At 45.6% G+C, this 14,219-nt stretch overlaps 1 protein-coding gene across 1 annotated transcript; it reads left to right on the top strand.

Moving 5' to 3' along the window:
• Positions 1–12,387: 12,387 nt before the first annotated feature.
• Positions 12,388–13,326, top strand: LOC127044090 (olfactory receptor 52N4-like). The gene has a single exon (XM_050938565.1). The coding sequence runs from the start codon at positions 12,388–12,390 to the stop codon at positions 13,324–13,326; it is 939 nt and encodes a 312-aa protein (XP_050794522.1).
• Positions 13,327–14,219: the final 893 nt, after the last annotated feature.

Genomic DNA, 14,219 nt, shown 5'->3' with positions numbered 1-14,219 from the left:
ATGCACATGACCATGAGATGGTCAAGTTCAAGATCCTGGCAAAAGAAGGAAAGGAGGGCAACAGGATATAGACTACAGACTTCAGAAAAGCAGATTTGACTCCCTCAGGCTAATAAGAGGGGGAAAGGAGTCCAGGAGAGCTGACTGTATTTTAAAGAAAACTGACGGAGGGCACAGGAACAAAGCATTCCGATGTGCAGAAATAATAGCTAATATAGCAGGTGACTAGCTTGGCTTAACAGTGAATTCTTTGGACATAACTAAGGGGTACTGGCAAGTGCTGCTAGATGACCCAGCCAAGGAAAGGTCAGACTTCATCACCCATGTAGGGCTGCATGAATTTAATGTGCTCCCTTTCGGACTGTGAAATGCACCTGCCACTTTCCAGAGATTGATAAATAGCCTTCTGGCTGGATTTGGGGAATTTGCAGTCACCTAACTTGATGATATGGTCATATTCTCAGATTTATGGGCAGAACACCTGGAACATCTCCAAGCTGTCCTCCAGCACATAGGGGAGGCAAGATTGACTGTTAAGACCAAAAATGTTAAATAGGCCTAAACAGGATAACATACCTTTGACATCAGGTGGGTCAAGGAACTATTAATCCCTTACAGGCTTAAGTAAATGCTACCCAAAATTGTCCTGTCCCTAAGTCAAAGAAGCAGGTCCAATCCTTCTCGGGCTTGACCAGGTATTACCGATTATTTGTACCACACTACAACTAAATTGCCACCCCACTGACAGACCTAACCAGGAAAAAGCAGCCAATGCAGTTCAGTGGACTGAGAAGTATTAGGAAGCCTTTAAGCAGCCTAAGGAGGCCCTTACATCTAATCCTGTCCTAAGGGCCCCTGACTTCGACCAACCTTTTGTCATAACCACAGATGCATCCAAGCATGGTTTAGGATCAGTTTTAATGCAGGAACTCATAAAAACAAATAGCATAAAGCCACCAGGCCCTATATAGTTTTATTCCCCAAGGGAAAACATTGCAAAAAGGAGCAAAGATACACCCCTTAGTAACTAAATATATACATGCTATTGCTAAACACAAGGATGAGTGTAAAAGGATGGCAGTAACAATTGTAATTATAGAATAAAATTTCCCTCCACAGAAGTTTAATTTTTTAAGTATTACCATGTCTTAAGAAGATCAAACACTAGCCCAACAGAAGGCAAATGTAATTTAAGAAATGTTTGTGCCCACTGACATAATTTCTTTATAATCTTTTTTATAACTGTCAGAACATGATCAAATCTTCAAGCCTATCTTTGCTTCCACAGCAGGTCCACTGTATAAACTTCTAAAAAAGGGGATTGCTTGGGCCAGGATGGACCAGCATGTGGATAAATTTGCAAAAATTGAAGCAAGCTGTATTGTAAGCATCTGTGCTGGTTGCAAACCAAATCACTTAGAACAGGGATTCTCAACCTGTTTCTTCGGAGCTGAACTCCCCCGCCCTGCCCACAACATCTATAAAAACTCCACTGCCTATATGTGCCACTACAACTAGTTTTCTACACATAAAAGCCAGGACTGGCATTAAAGGGTAACAAGCAGTGCAATTTCCTGGGTCCCCATGCCACACGGGCCTCCAGGAAGCAAAGTTGCACAGGCTTCGGCTTTAGACCCAGATGGAAAGGCTCAGGGCCCTAGTGCTAGCACATTGGACGTGGTTACTACGTGTTAAAGATATAACAATGACCCCAGTATGGACCCTATCTCTGTTGCTGGATGCCCTATTTTATTCTGGGAACCCACATGTGTGCCCAGATGTTGATTAAGGAAAAACCTTAACCCAGTTTCTAACATTAATATCTCCCAAAATTAAAATCTGAGAAGCATATTGCTCTTTCATAAATGAATCCAACCACTATGATCAGGAGAAACTAATATTGTCTTGTTATTGATTGATTCTACAAACGGATGGAAGCATTTCTCCTTAAGGGAAATGCTGCTTTAGCCACAACAAAACACTTGGTGAAACAAGTCTGCTCTCACTGGAAACTCCCCTCTAGGGTAGCATCAGGTAGAGGAACACATTTTACTGGGCAAGTGTTCCAAAAATGTTTTCAGCTGTTGGAAGTGCAACAAAATTGAATTAGTTGGGAATTGGTCCTGCTTTGAGCAGGAGCTTGGACTAGATGACCTCCTGAGGTCCCTTCCAACCCTAATATTCTATGATTCTCTGATTTCATATAGATCTCAATCATCCAGAATACTAGAGAAAACAAATTGCAAATTAATATTGCGGAAACTGGCAGATGCCAATGGATGCAAGTGGAATACTCTAATTCCACTCATTTTAATGACACTCAGGACAACTCCCATTATCTCTACACATCATACATTCTTTGAGATGATGATTGGGTGAATCACGTGAATGCTAGAGCATATTTTATGGCATACCAGTGGCACACAGCTAGAGAAAGTCAAACTGAAAATCATTACATTATAGAAACATTTGAATCAGGTTCTCTTGCAGGTAGCTATAAAATTGGGAAAATCCAAACAGAAAGAAAAAGTTTATTTTGATAATAGGCAAAGAAAGAATGCTTGAGAAATTGAAAATCAGGCGATGATACTCTGTATCAGAACACAACTTATGTAACCAAAAACTGGGCCTCATGATATTATGAATAGACTCAGTTCCTCTGTATACAGAATCAGAAACAAAAGGAAAAGTAGATAAATGATGTCATGCTAATAGAATTTAAATTGTTCCAGAAAAGAAATCTTTCTTCACAGGCAGAGGAACCGGAGAGGTTCACCACAAAAGAGGAAGTAAAGGATCAGAGAAAGCCACTCCAGTACCAAGATACTGGTAAAAACCTTTGATGACAGTATCGTGGGAGAAGAAAGCCTTCCCCAGGCCCTTTGGCCTGCATTGATTCAGGATTGCATCATTTGACTTCCAGAAAGTGGCAGTGAATTTTGTGAGTATAGTGGACTGGATATTAACAACTGCATGGGTGGAATGCAGCAGTATGCTAGTCTTGTCTATGGTAGCATTACCACACAGAGTGCAGATGGCAGTACATTAAACACAAAAAAGAAAGCCATCATCAATTGCTAGACTGAACAGTCTGCATGACTCAGTTTGCCATGACAATATGAGCCCCTGGTATCGGCAAATAATTTCCTAACTCCCAGGAGGGCTCTCAAGTCGAAGTTCTCCAGGGTCTATCTTCTGCTCTTCCAACTGCTCATGAAGTCAAGGGAATTGTCTGGGAGTCCAGCCAACTAGAGAGTCCACAGGGACTGTACAAGGGAATAATAAAGGTAGTTGTCCAGCACGGCGAGTGTCAGAGATGTGAGAGTCATATAGTGATTCTCAGGGCTCTCCCTTTCTGTCACAGTAAGAAGATTTTCTCTCTCTGCTGGCCAGGATTTTGGTGAGTTGTCCTTCTATCTGTCTCAGTAGCTTCCTTGGGGGTTGGGGGGTTGTGTGGTTTTTCCTCTGGTTCATTCAAGTTTTTCAATTCAGGAACTTCATTGCCCTGGTAGGTAGTACAGCCAAAGCCTCTGCCGTGGGTATATGTGTAACCAGAGGGTTCATAAAAAGAATGGATGGCAAACTGGCCAAATTCTGCTCCCACCTTTTATCTTCAGTGGGTCACTGAAGATTGAGAAAGGCTTCCCTGAGAGCAAAATCAGAGCCCCTGTGTTTTGAAATTCCCATCTTTTATGCCAGGTCTCAGAACACCACATGCACTGGCGGTTTCATAGCGCGCTCTGTAGCAGGACCCAACTCTGTGATTTATGCAACCTGAAGCCAAAAGTTAAACATTAAGGGTGAATCTGGTCCTTTTGAGTTCAATGACAAAACTCCCAACATGGCCAGGAGTTCACTCTAAATCCACATGTAGGGACTTAAATAAATGGCCTGATTTACACCAGCCATGAGCCTCCAATGACATCAACTGGAGTCATCCTGTGGCCTCTAATGGTGGGGGATGACATCTGGATCAAGGAAAAACCGACAGGAGAGTTGCTGAAAACTCACAGGCTTAGAGGTTCAGAACAATTAGGAAAAAAAAATTAAGAGAGGAAGCTGGGTCTGCTCTCTCCACACATCTGCATCCCTGGGTCTGGAGAGGACAGGAACCAACAAAAAGCTGTAAAAATAAAAGCATGTTTCTGGCTTGGAGGGAACCAGGCAGTGTTGGAAATCTCACTGAGGGATGTCCAGGAAAGCAAAATGAGTGTGTTTGGGGAAAACATGTGGTATCCAGATCACAGTGGCTCCGAGTCCTGAAACTGGGTGAAATAGTGACTGGACATCCTGCCTAACACATTAATGAGGCCTCCTGTGGTAGGGGGATATCTCAGACTGTAACAGAATGTGGACCACACTGTCACAGATGGTCTCTGACACCTTCACTCATCCGGACCATCTCTCCTTCTTTGAACAACCCCACTACAGCCTTGAGGTAATGTCAGCAATTGCAGACACAGAAAAACAGCCTCAAGAACGTGTGTCCAGCTTTCTAACTGCCTGCAATACACTAAAATTTTGTGTTATTTTTCTAGGGAGAGTTACTCACGCTGGCTCCTTTTAGTCTCCACATCCTCTCTCCCTCCCACTGGTTCTGTTCCTCTCTTTCCCAGCACAGGCAGAGCTGCTGCTGGGGTTCACTTTTCCCCCAGAAAGGCAGGTCAGACTGATCCTCCCCGTTTTTCCCCGGTGCAGGCAGACACTGAGTTTAACCTAGTTTGAGGAGATATTGATATGAGTTGTTGCCATGAGGTCTGGCACTTGGTTTTGGTCCTGGGTGAGGGGTATCACTGTGTGGCTGGGCTGGACATTGTCGGGGTGGGGGGGCCTACATGGGCAAGTGGCCAGCACTGGGAGTTGTGGGGCAGGTAGTGGAATGCACACCGGCAGACAGGCGGCACTGAAGGCTATTGGGGCGTGGAGCAGGATGTATACGGATAGACAGGTTGTGCTGGGGGTTGTGGGGACAGGCAAGTGGTTTCCAGGGACAGGCAGGCAGTGCTGAGGGTTGTGAGGGTAGGCAGGGGTTGTATATGGACTGGTGGGCAGTACTGGTGGTTGTCGGGGCAGACAGGGGGTATATACGGACAGGAAGGCAGCGCTGGGGGTTGTGAGGGCAGGGAGCAGGGTATATATGGACAGGCAGGCAAGGCTGGGTGTTGTGAGAGCAGGGAGCAGGGTATATACGGACAAGCAGGCAGTGTTGGGGGATAAGAGGGCAGGGAGCAGGGCACACATAGACAGGCAGGCAGGGCTGTTGAAGTTAAATTTTTCATTGTGATTGTTGGTCTCAGGCCACTGCTGGGACCTTCTCTGGCCCCAAGAGTGTTTCTGAGGGACTCAGGGTCTCTTTGCCCTGGCGGACCACAGAACTGCAGCCTGGGTGTTTCCAATTGTTTTTGTTGTATGTTTTTAGGTAACTTCAGGTATTTCACTGGTGGAATGAACCATTGATCTTTGTATGACACTGCACCCCATATTCTTCAAAGTGATGTTATTATGATGTGATTATTGCATAGACAAGTCCTGTATCCTATTCGTAGGTAAGTATCATTTTTGTATCGGAAGTTATGAATATTGACTACATATCTGTATTTCAATGTAGTTACACCTGGATAACAACTCTGGGCAAAATGCTTCCAGGCTAGACAGATGGTTCTGAAGGACCTATTCCAGGCACTGGGTGTTCTGGGGCATGGAGTGTGATAGACACTGAAGGTTATCGAGGTGGGTCCAGGGGTATTCATGGAGAGGCTGGCATCGATGGGGGTTATGGGGACAGGCAGTGGCTATACAGGAATAGGAGGGTAGCATTGGGAATTGCGGGGGTGGGAAGCAGTGCGTACACGGACCGGCAGGCAGCGCTGGTAAGCACTTTGCAAAATAAGAAAAAAATTAAAAACTGAGAATTTCCCCTCTAGGAAAAATGTTAAAGTTACAAAAAACAGGGATAAACCTCCCTCTTAGTACAGGGAAAATTTACAATCTAAAACAAAAGCTAATCTAATGCAATATTTGCTATTACTTACTAGTTCCAGAATACTAGATGCTTAGTTAAGATATGCTTAAACAGACTTATTTTCCCTGCTCCGGTTCTCTGCTGAGTCCCAGAGAACAAAGACAAAAACCTCCCCCTCATAAGAGTTGAAAGTATCTTCTTCCCTTTTTGGTCCTTTTGCTCAGATGCCAACAAGGTTATCTGAGCTTCTTAACCCTTTCCAGGTAAGGAGGGATTATATGCTCACTTAGCTGTCTGTTTACGACAGCTGGGGATTGTGGAGACATGGAGCAGAGTGTACAAGGATAGGCAAGAAGTGCTGGGGATTGTGGGGCAGGCAGGGGGTGCACAGGGATAGACAGGAAGTGCTGGAGGTTGTGGTGCAGGCAGGGGGTGCACAAGTCAGGCAGGAAGTGCTGCGGGTTGTGGGAGCAGCGAGTAGAGTGTATCCAGACAAGTGGGCAATGCTAAGGGGGGTTTACAAGGAGAGGGGGCAGTGCTAGGGATTGTGAGGGCTGTTACACTGACAGGCAGGTAGTGCTGGTGGGTTCTAGAGGCTGGGAGTGGAGCATGAAGGGACAGACAGGCAGCGCTGAGGGTTGTGGGACAGGCAGGGGGTGTGCAGGGACAGGAGAGCAGCTCTGGGTGTTGTGGGGGCATGGAGTGGCATGTACACAGACAGGTGGGCAGCTCTGTTAAAATTATTTTTTTCTTTGTGACTGTTGGTCCAAGGCCAGCACTGGGACATTTCCTGGCCCCGAGTGCGTTTGGGAGGATTTCAAGTTCTCTTTGCCCTGCCAAGCCACAGACCGCAGCTTGGGTGTCACAAACTGTCATGGTATAATTCCCCACTCTGAACCTTAGCGTCCAAAAGATGGGGCACCAGCATGAATTCCTCTAAGATCAATTACCAGCTGAGTACTTGTGCGCTGCCACCAACCAGGAATTCCAGTGCCTGGTACACTCTGGTCCCCCCAAAACCTTGTCCGGGGACCCCCAAGACCCAGTCCCTCTGGATCTTAACACAAGGAAAGTAAATCCTTTCCCTCAGCATTGCCTCTCCCAGGCTTCCCCTCCCTGGGTTACCCTGGAAGATTACAGTGATTCAAACTCCTTGAATCTTAAAACAGAGAGGAAAATTCACCTTCCCCCCTCCTTCTCTCCCTGAGTGAGAAAGTAATCCTAACATAGAGATAAATTAACCTTTCTCTACCCCTTCCCTCCTTTCTCCCCACCAATTCCCTGATGAATCCAGACCCAGTCCCCTGAGGTCTCATCAGAATAAAAAAACAAACAAGAAAAGCTTTTAATTAAAGAAAGAAAAACAGTAAAAATTATCTTTGTAAATTTAAGATGGAATATGTTAAAGGATCTTTCAGCTATAGACACTGGGAATACCCTCCCAGCCTAAGTATACAAGTACAAATTAAAATCCTTTCAGTAAAATACACATTTGAACTCCTTCCAGCCAAATACACATTTGAACTCCTCCCAGCCAAATACACATTTGCAAATAAAGAAAACAAACATAAGCCTAACTTGCCTTATCACCTAGTACTTGCTATTCTAAATCTATAAGAACCTGGATCAGGGAGATTGGAGAGAAACCTGGTTGCACGTCTGGTCACTCTCAGAACCCAGAGTGAATAACAACCAAATTCTAACAGCACACACAAAAACTTCCCTCTCTTAAGATTTGAAAGTATCCTGTCCCCTGATTGGTCCTCTGGTCAGGTGACAGCCAGGCTCACTGAACTTGTTAACCCTTTACAGGCAAAAAAGACCTGAAGTACTTCTGTTCTATTAATCCTTAACTATCTTTTTGTGACACAAACTTTTCTCAGTTTTGTATCCAACAGTTGTTGTTGTTGAATGTTATTTACATTACATGGCATTTCACTAGTGGAAAGAACCACTGACCTTTGTTCCTCAGTTGCTTCAGTCTCCCATCACTCAGAACCCTGTCCGTACTCTATCTCCACCGGTCAGGCTGCCCAAATTCCAACAGCACACTGGTCGCCAGCGTCTTCTCCATGCTCCACAGTCATCCCTCGCTCCCACAACCTCTGAGCTGCCCCACGCTAGCCACAGCTCTTCCTCTGTGGGGGGTGAGGTGCCTCCCATCATACCTGCTCCCTTGGCTGGGGGGTAATCACTCACTGTGTCTCACCAGTGAGAAATATCATTAGTGGCAAATGCCAAGGTGCATCATGGATTGCTACACAGGAACAACTCACAAGCTGAGAAGTTAGCATCATGCTGGCATCACCTACATTCTTTGTTCCTAGATGTAGATATCTACATAGCTATACTAAAACACATATTGGTTGCTTTAAACCAGTTTACCAACCAATACAGATTTCTCTGAATCAGAGATCTGTCTTCTTCATTATTTAAAATAGCTGCATTTTTGAGTCATCTGCAAACTTCATCGATTTTCAGGCATGAGGAGGATAAGTGGCTGAGTTGCTGACACAAGTCTTTGTCACAATTGTAAGTTAACTCCACTAACTTATGTCTCAGACAAAGCTGGGTGGCTGCAAGAAATTGTCTCACTAAAAGAAAGAAACAAGGGAAGTAACAGAGGCGCAGGCCTGTAGCAATAAATGACAAGAGCCTAGCACATATCGGGCCCATTCTGTTGAGCATAAAGTCATAGCCCAGCACAAAGTCATAGCCCAGAACCTGGGTGTAGCAGGGTGAACACAAGGGCACTGGGGTCCAGGAGGGATGTGGGGGCCAACAACAGGTGTGACACCTGGCCTGCTGATGGCGCTCTGATGGCTGGTGAGCTAATTCCCGAGACGACCAGCAGGAGGTGCCGCCAGGTGAGCCTACTCTTGATTACAAGTGGCGAAGAATGTGGGCACGTGCAGTCCACCCATGATACTATGGGCCAGGGCAAGGACTGTGGATGATTGCTCAGACATCCGTGAACATGGAGAAGCAGGAGATGATGGACCCTGTATATGTTGGGGTTTATTATGCAGAGGCCCCAGGTGCCATCCCTGGGTGGGCCCAGGTGCAGTGACCCAGTGGAAGGGGGCTGAAGAGCTTCTGGGATTCCGGGAGACCCAAAAGGAACTGTGGGAGGTGCTATGAGCCCTTCAAGAGCAGTTTGGCCAGCTGGTGGAAGAACAGTGGGCCCTGTGGAAACTCCTTGGGAAGGAGTTAGGAAAAAAATGCAGAGGATGTGAGCAGTGGAGGGCTGAGGCCAGGAAGCCTGTGGCAGAGCGCAGGGCTTGCTACACCTGCAGCATGACAGGACACATTAAATGGGACTGTCCCTACAGGGTTGGTGGCAGGGCGCCTTGCCCCGAACAGGGAAAGCGGCAAATCCCTCAAGTTGACTACTGGGTGAGGGAACCCAGGTGGCTGAAAATATGTTGGGCCTGTGGACAAGAAGGCCACCTGCAGTGGGTGTGCCCAGGCCTGAGGCAGAGGGTCTAAGTTGGCCCTGGCGAAAGGGCAGGACCCCAGAGGGATCCTGAAAGGCCCACAACAGTCAAGAGGCAGGGAGCCTGCTGGCACTGCCAGAGACCGGGCCATATTAGGAGGCACTGCCCCCATGAGGAAACTGATAGATTGCAGTCCGCCCCAGGGCATGGGGGCTAGATGGTGACGGAATAGCCATGACTGAGGCAACGTGGGGATTGGGGGTGGGGGGGTCCCTGGATGGGGAAACCCATGAGAGTGGGGTACTGCCAGGGGTGCAGCACCCAAGACAAGGGCACCGGGGTCCAGGAGGGATGTGGGGGCCAATGACAGGTGGGACACCTGTCCTGCACGAGGTGCCATGGTGACTGGTGAGCTAATTCCTGAGACGGCCACCAGGAGGCACCGCTGGGTGAGTCTACACCTGATTACACCAGGGAACTACAGACCAGTCAGCTTCACTTCAGTCCCTGGCAAAATCATGGAGCAGGTGCTCAAGGAATCCATTTTGAAGCACTTGGAGGAGAGGAAAGTGATCAGGAACAGTCAACATGGATTCACCAAGGGCAACTCATGGCTGACCAACCTGATTGCCTTCTATGATGAGATAACTTGCTCTGTGGATATAAGGAAAGTGGTGGATGTGATATATCTTGACTTTAGCAAGATGAATCAAGTATAAGGTGTACAGAAAGCTGGCTAGATTGTTGGACTCAATCGGTAGTGATCAATGGCTAGTTGGCAACCAGTATCAAGAGGAGAGCTCCAGAAGTCGGTCCTGGGGTTGGTTTTGTTCAGCATCTTCATTAATGATCTAGATGATGGGATTAATTGCACCCTCAGCAAGTTTACAGGTGACACTAAAATGAGGGGTGAGGTAGATAAGCTGGAGGGTAGAGATAGGGTTCAGAATGACCTAGACAAATTGGAGGATTGGGCCAAAAGAAATCTGATGAGGTTCAAGAAGGACAAATGCAGAGTCCTGCACTTAGAACAGAAGAATCCCAGGCACTCCTACAGGCTGGGGACCAACTCGCTAAACAGCAGTTCTGCAGGAAAGGACCTGAGGATTACAGTGGATGAGAAGCTGGATATGAGTCAGCAGTGTGCCCTAGTTACCAAGACAGCCAATGGCATATTGGGCTGTATTAGTAGGAGCATTGTCAGCAGAATGTGGGAAGTGATTATTCCCCTCTATTCAACACTGGTGAGGCCACACCTTGAGTACTGTGTCCAGTTTTGGTCCCTCTACTACAGAAGGGATGTCGACAAATTGGAGAGAGTCCTGTGGAGGGCAGTGAAAATGATTTGTGGGCTGAGGCACATGACTTGAGGGAGAGGCTGAGGGAACTGGGATTATTTAGTGTATAGAAGAGAAGAGTGAGGGGAGATTTGATAGCAGCCTTCAATTTCCTGAAGTGGGGTCCAAAGAGGATGGAGCTCAGCTGTTCTCAGTGATGGCAGATGACAGAACAAGAAGCAATGGTCTCAGATTGCAGTTAGGGAGATCTAGGTTGTATTTTAGTAAATGCTATTTCACTAGGGGGATGGTGAAGCACTGGAATAGGTTACTTAGGGAGGTGGTGGAATCTCCATCCTTAGAGGTTTTTGAGACCCAGCTTGACAAAGCCCTGGCTGGAATGATTTAGTTGGGGTTAGTCCTGCTTTGAGCGGTGGATTGGTCTAAATGAACTCCTTAGGTTTCTTCCAACCTAATAGTCTATGATTATATGATGATGTCTGTTTCCATGGGGAAAACTTATCTCCTTTCCAATATAGGAACTGCATTGTGGATCTATCTAGTCCAGTGTCCTCTCTGTGACAGTGACTGCCACAGGTGTTACAGGAGAATGTGTAAAAAACTCAGCAGTATATAAATGGTGGAGTTGACTTGACAATCAGGAGGGTGTCACTCCAATGCCTAAAAGCTAGACATTGGCTTGTACTCTGAATCACATTGTCATATAGGCTTTCCAAATATTTATTTAGCTGCAACTATTGTAACTGGATATCTCTCTTTCCATGCGAATGTCCAAACCCTTCCTGATTCTTGCTCAGCTAATGGCCTCAACTACCTCTTGTGGCAACGAGTTCCTCAACCTATTTAGGAATAGAGTGAAGAAAGCATTCTTTTTTCTCTGTTTTGAATTTGCCCCATTTCAGTTTAATCCAATGTCCTCTTAAACTTGTGTAATGAGACGAGAGATCACATTCTCGATCTACTCTCTACCAATCAGTACTTTACAGACTTTTCTCATATACCCTCTTCTTCATCTCGTTTGTAAGGTAATAATCCCAGTCTTTTCAACCTCTCTCCGTATGAGTGTTTCCCCAGGCCCTTGATCATTCTTGCTCCCCTGGTCTGAAACTCTCTATTTCTGCAATATTCTATGTGAGAAAAGTGCCCAGTACTAAACACAGGAGTCCAGAGGAGGGTGAACCATTGACTGACCGATCTCATGACACTGTATTTTCTGTATGATATCCCATAACACTCGTCCTGGATTCCAATATTTTGCTTTGCTTCTCTCTGTGCTTGCACTATGAGCACGGTTTCACAGAGCTGTGTACCGTGACACCCAGTTCCCTGTTCTGAGTGCATACATTTAAATTAGAACCTTGTAAGGTGTTTGAGGAATTCAAGCTTTTCCCTCCAGTGGGCATACACGAGGCAATTATTGCCATCAAAGTTCATCTGCCAACATGCTGCACATTCACATGGCTGAGTTAGCTCCCTCAGAGAACTTCTCTGTACTTGACTATGACCTAAATAATCTGGTGCCATCTTCAAATGTTGTCACCTCTCTGCTCACCCCCATTTCTAGACTGGTAATAGCTATGAAATGTTTACCCTAATTATTTTATAAACCATGTAATCTCTCTCACTATGCTCCTCTCCCTTCACAGGTCTATTGAGCATTTCTAAGCTCGATCGACGCATTGATGACATCATGGCAGCTTTGAACTTCACCCAGTCTGACCCATCAACATTCATCCTAATGGGTATCCCTGGCATGGAAGATGTCCACATCTGGATTTCCATCCCTTACTCTACATCCTACATTTTCTGCCTGTTGGGAAATTTCATGGTTCTGTTTGTTGTAAGCAAAGAGGAGACCCTGGAAAAGCCGATGTACCTGCTGATATGCATGCTGGCACTCACAGACATCACCAAGTCTAGTACAGTCATGCCAAAGGCTCTGTGTATATTTTGGTTCAATCTGAAAAGCATTACTATGGGTGGCTGCCTCACCCAGATTTTCTTCATTCACTCAGTTAATTTTGTGCAGTCTGGTGTTCTCATGCTAATGGCCATTGATCGCTATGTTGCCATATGTAATCCTTTGAGATACCCTACCATCCTCACCAATGCACGAGTAGTTATGCTAGGGCTTGCTTGTTTGGTAAGAGCTTTAATTTTCATGGTGCCCCTGCCCCTGACACTGAGCAGGCTGCCATTCTGTGACAACCGCATTATCCCCCAAATACACTGCGAGCACATGCTTTTGGCAATGATATCATGTGGAGATATCACATTCAACAGGACATACACCTTGGTGATACCATTTTTACTCATGGGGTCAGATCTGATGGTCATTGCCCTGTCCTATGGTCTCATCATTAGGGCCGTCCTCAGAATCTCCTCCAAAAGAGCCCACCAGAAAGCCCTCAACACCTGCACAATCCACATTTGCGTACTGGTGACATTTTATACTCCTGTTCTCTTCACCATCCTGGCAATCCGGTTCATTGGAGACATCACTTCCTATGGTCTCATCATCTTGTCCGCCCTCTATAATCTTGTTCCTCCTGTGCTCAACCCCATTATTTATGGGGTCAAAACCCAAGAGCTGAGTGATAAAGTGGGCAAATACACTTGCAGAAGGTGATCACCAGAGGCCACTGACTTTCAACCTGTGCGACAAGAGGGTGAAAGGATGGTCCTCATTAATCAAGGGTTTCCTGTCACAGTTTGGCTGAGCTCAGCACTTTGGAAGTTCGCAGTCTGAGAAATTCCTCTCATCTAATGTCTTATCACTCCATCAACAAGCGCTGTGCTCTCTGTTGCTATGTTCCCTCTCTTTGACCATCACCCATCCTCTTTCATTGTCATTCATCAGCCCTCAACCTCACACACCATTTCACTCGGCCTTTGTATAACTCCTAGACTACCAGAAGATACTGCAGATTCTCGTTAGTACCTGTGTGAAAAGGTTTCCTGATCAGTTTGATGAACAGAAGGTATACTTTCAGATTGCCAAACAGAAAAGAAAGAAATTACAATGCTGAATTTCTTTATCATATGTACAGTGATCCAGTGAGCATCTTTTTTTCATGTCCAATCCTTCAGGAAACCCAGCAGATAAACCAACTAAAGACTAACAGTAACAAACTACTTCAACACAAAATGTGGACATTGACTACCGTCACTGAATGCAATTAGAAATATATACCATAATCATGTTTTTGTTGTTTTTATGCTACAGATCTTTTGGGCTACTTTCACAATCCCAATTGCTGCAGTTTGTTTGAAACCCCTGCCAATGCTCAGTCAGGAAACAAATACCAGTACTGGGGTTTTGAATTTGAATTTTATTATCCTTTGATAGCTTTGTTGCTAACATGGACAATCTTCTGCTGGGGCTTGAAGCTTTTTTTTTTTTTTGTCTGATTGTTTTGTTTTTAATCAAATTTCTACTAGGTATCTAACAAAACCTTCCTTTTGTTATTTGGTGTATAGACCAAACTGAATTAAAAAAAATGCTTCAAGAAATTGATTAGG

The sequence above is a fragment of the Gopherus flavomarginatus genome, chromosome 1 (assembly GCF_025201925.1).
Source record: "Gopherus flavomarginatus isolate rGopFla2 chromosome 1, rGopFla2.mat.asm, whole genome shotgun sequence".
Taxonomy (NCBI): Eukaryota; Metazoa; Chordata; order Testudines; family Testudinidae; genus Gopherus; species Gopherus flavomarginatus.
The sequence above is the reverse complement of the archived record's forward strand: the minus strand, read 5'-3'. Positions and strand labels throughout refer to the sequence as shown.

Coding starts and splice junctions, on each gene's coding strand:
- LOC127044090 (XM_050938565.1), top strand. CDS start 12,388: ATGGCAGCTTTGAACTTCACCCAGTCTGACCCATCAACATTCATCCTA.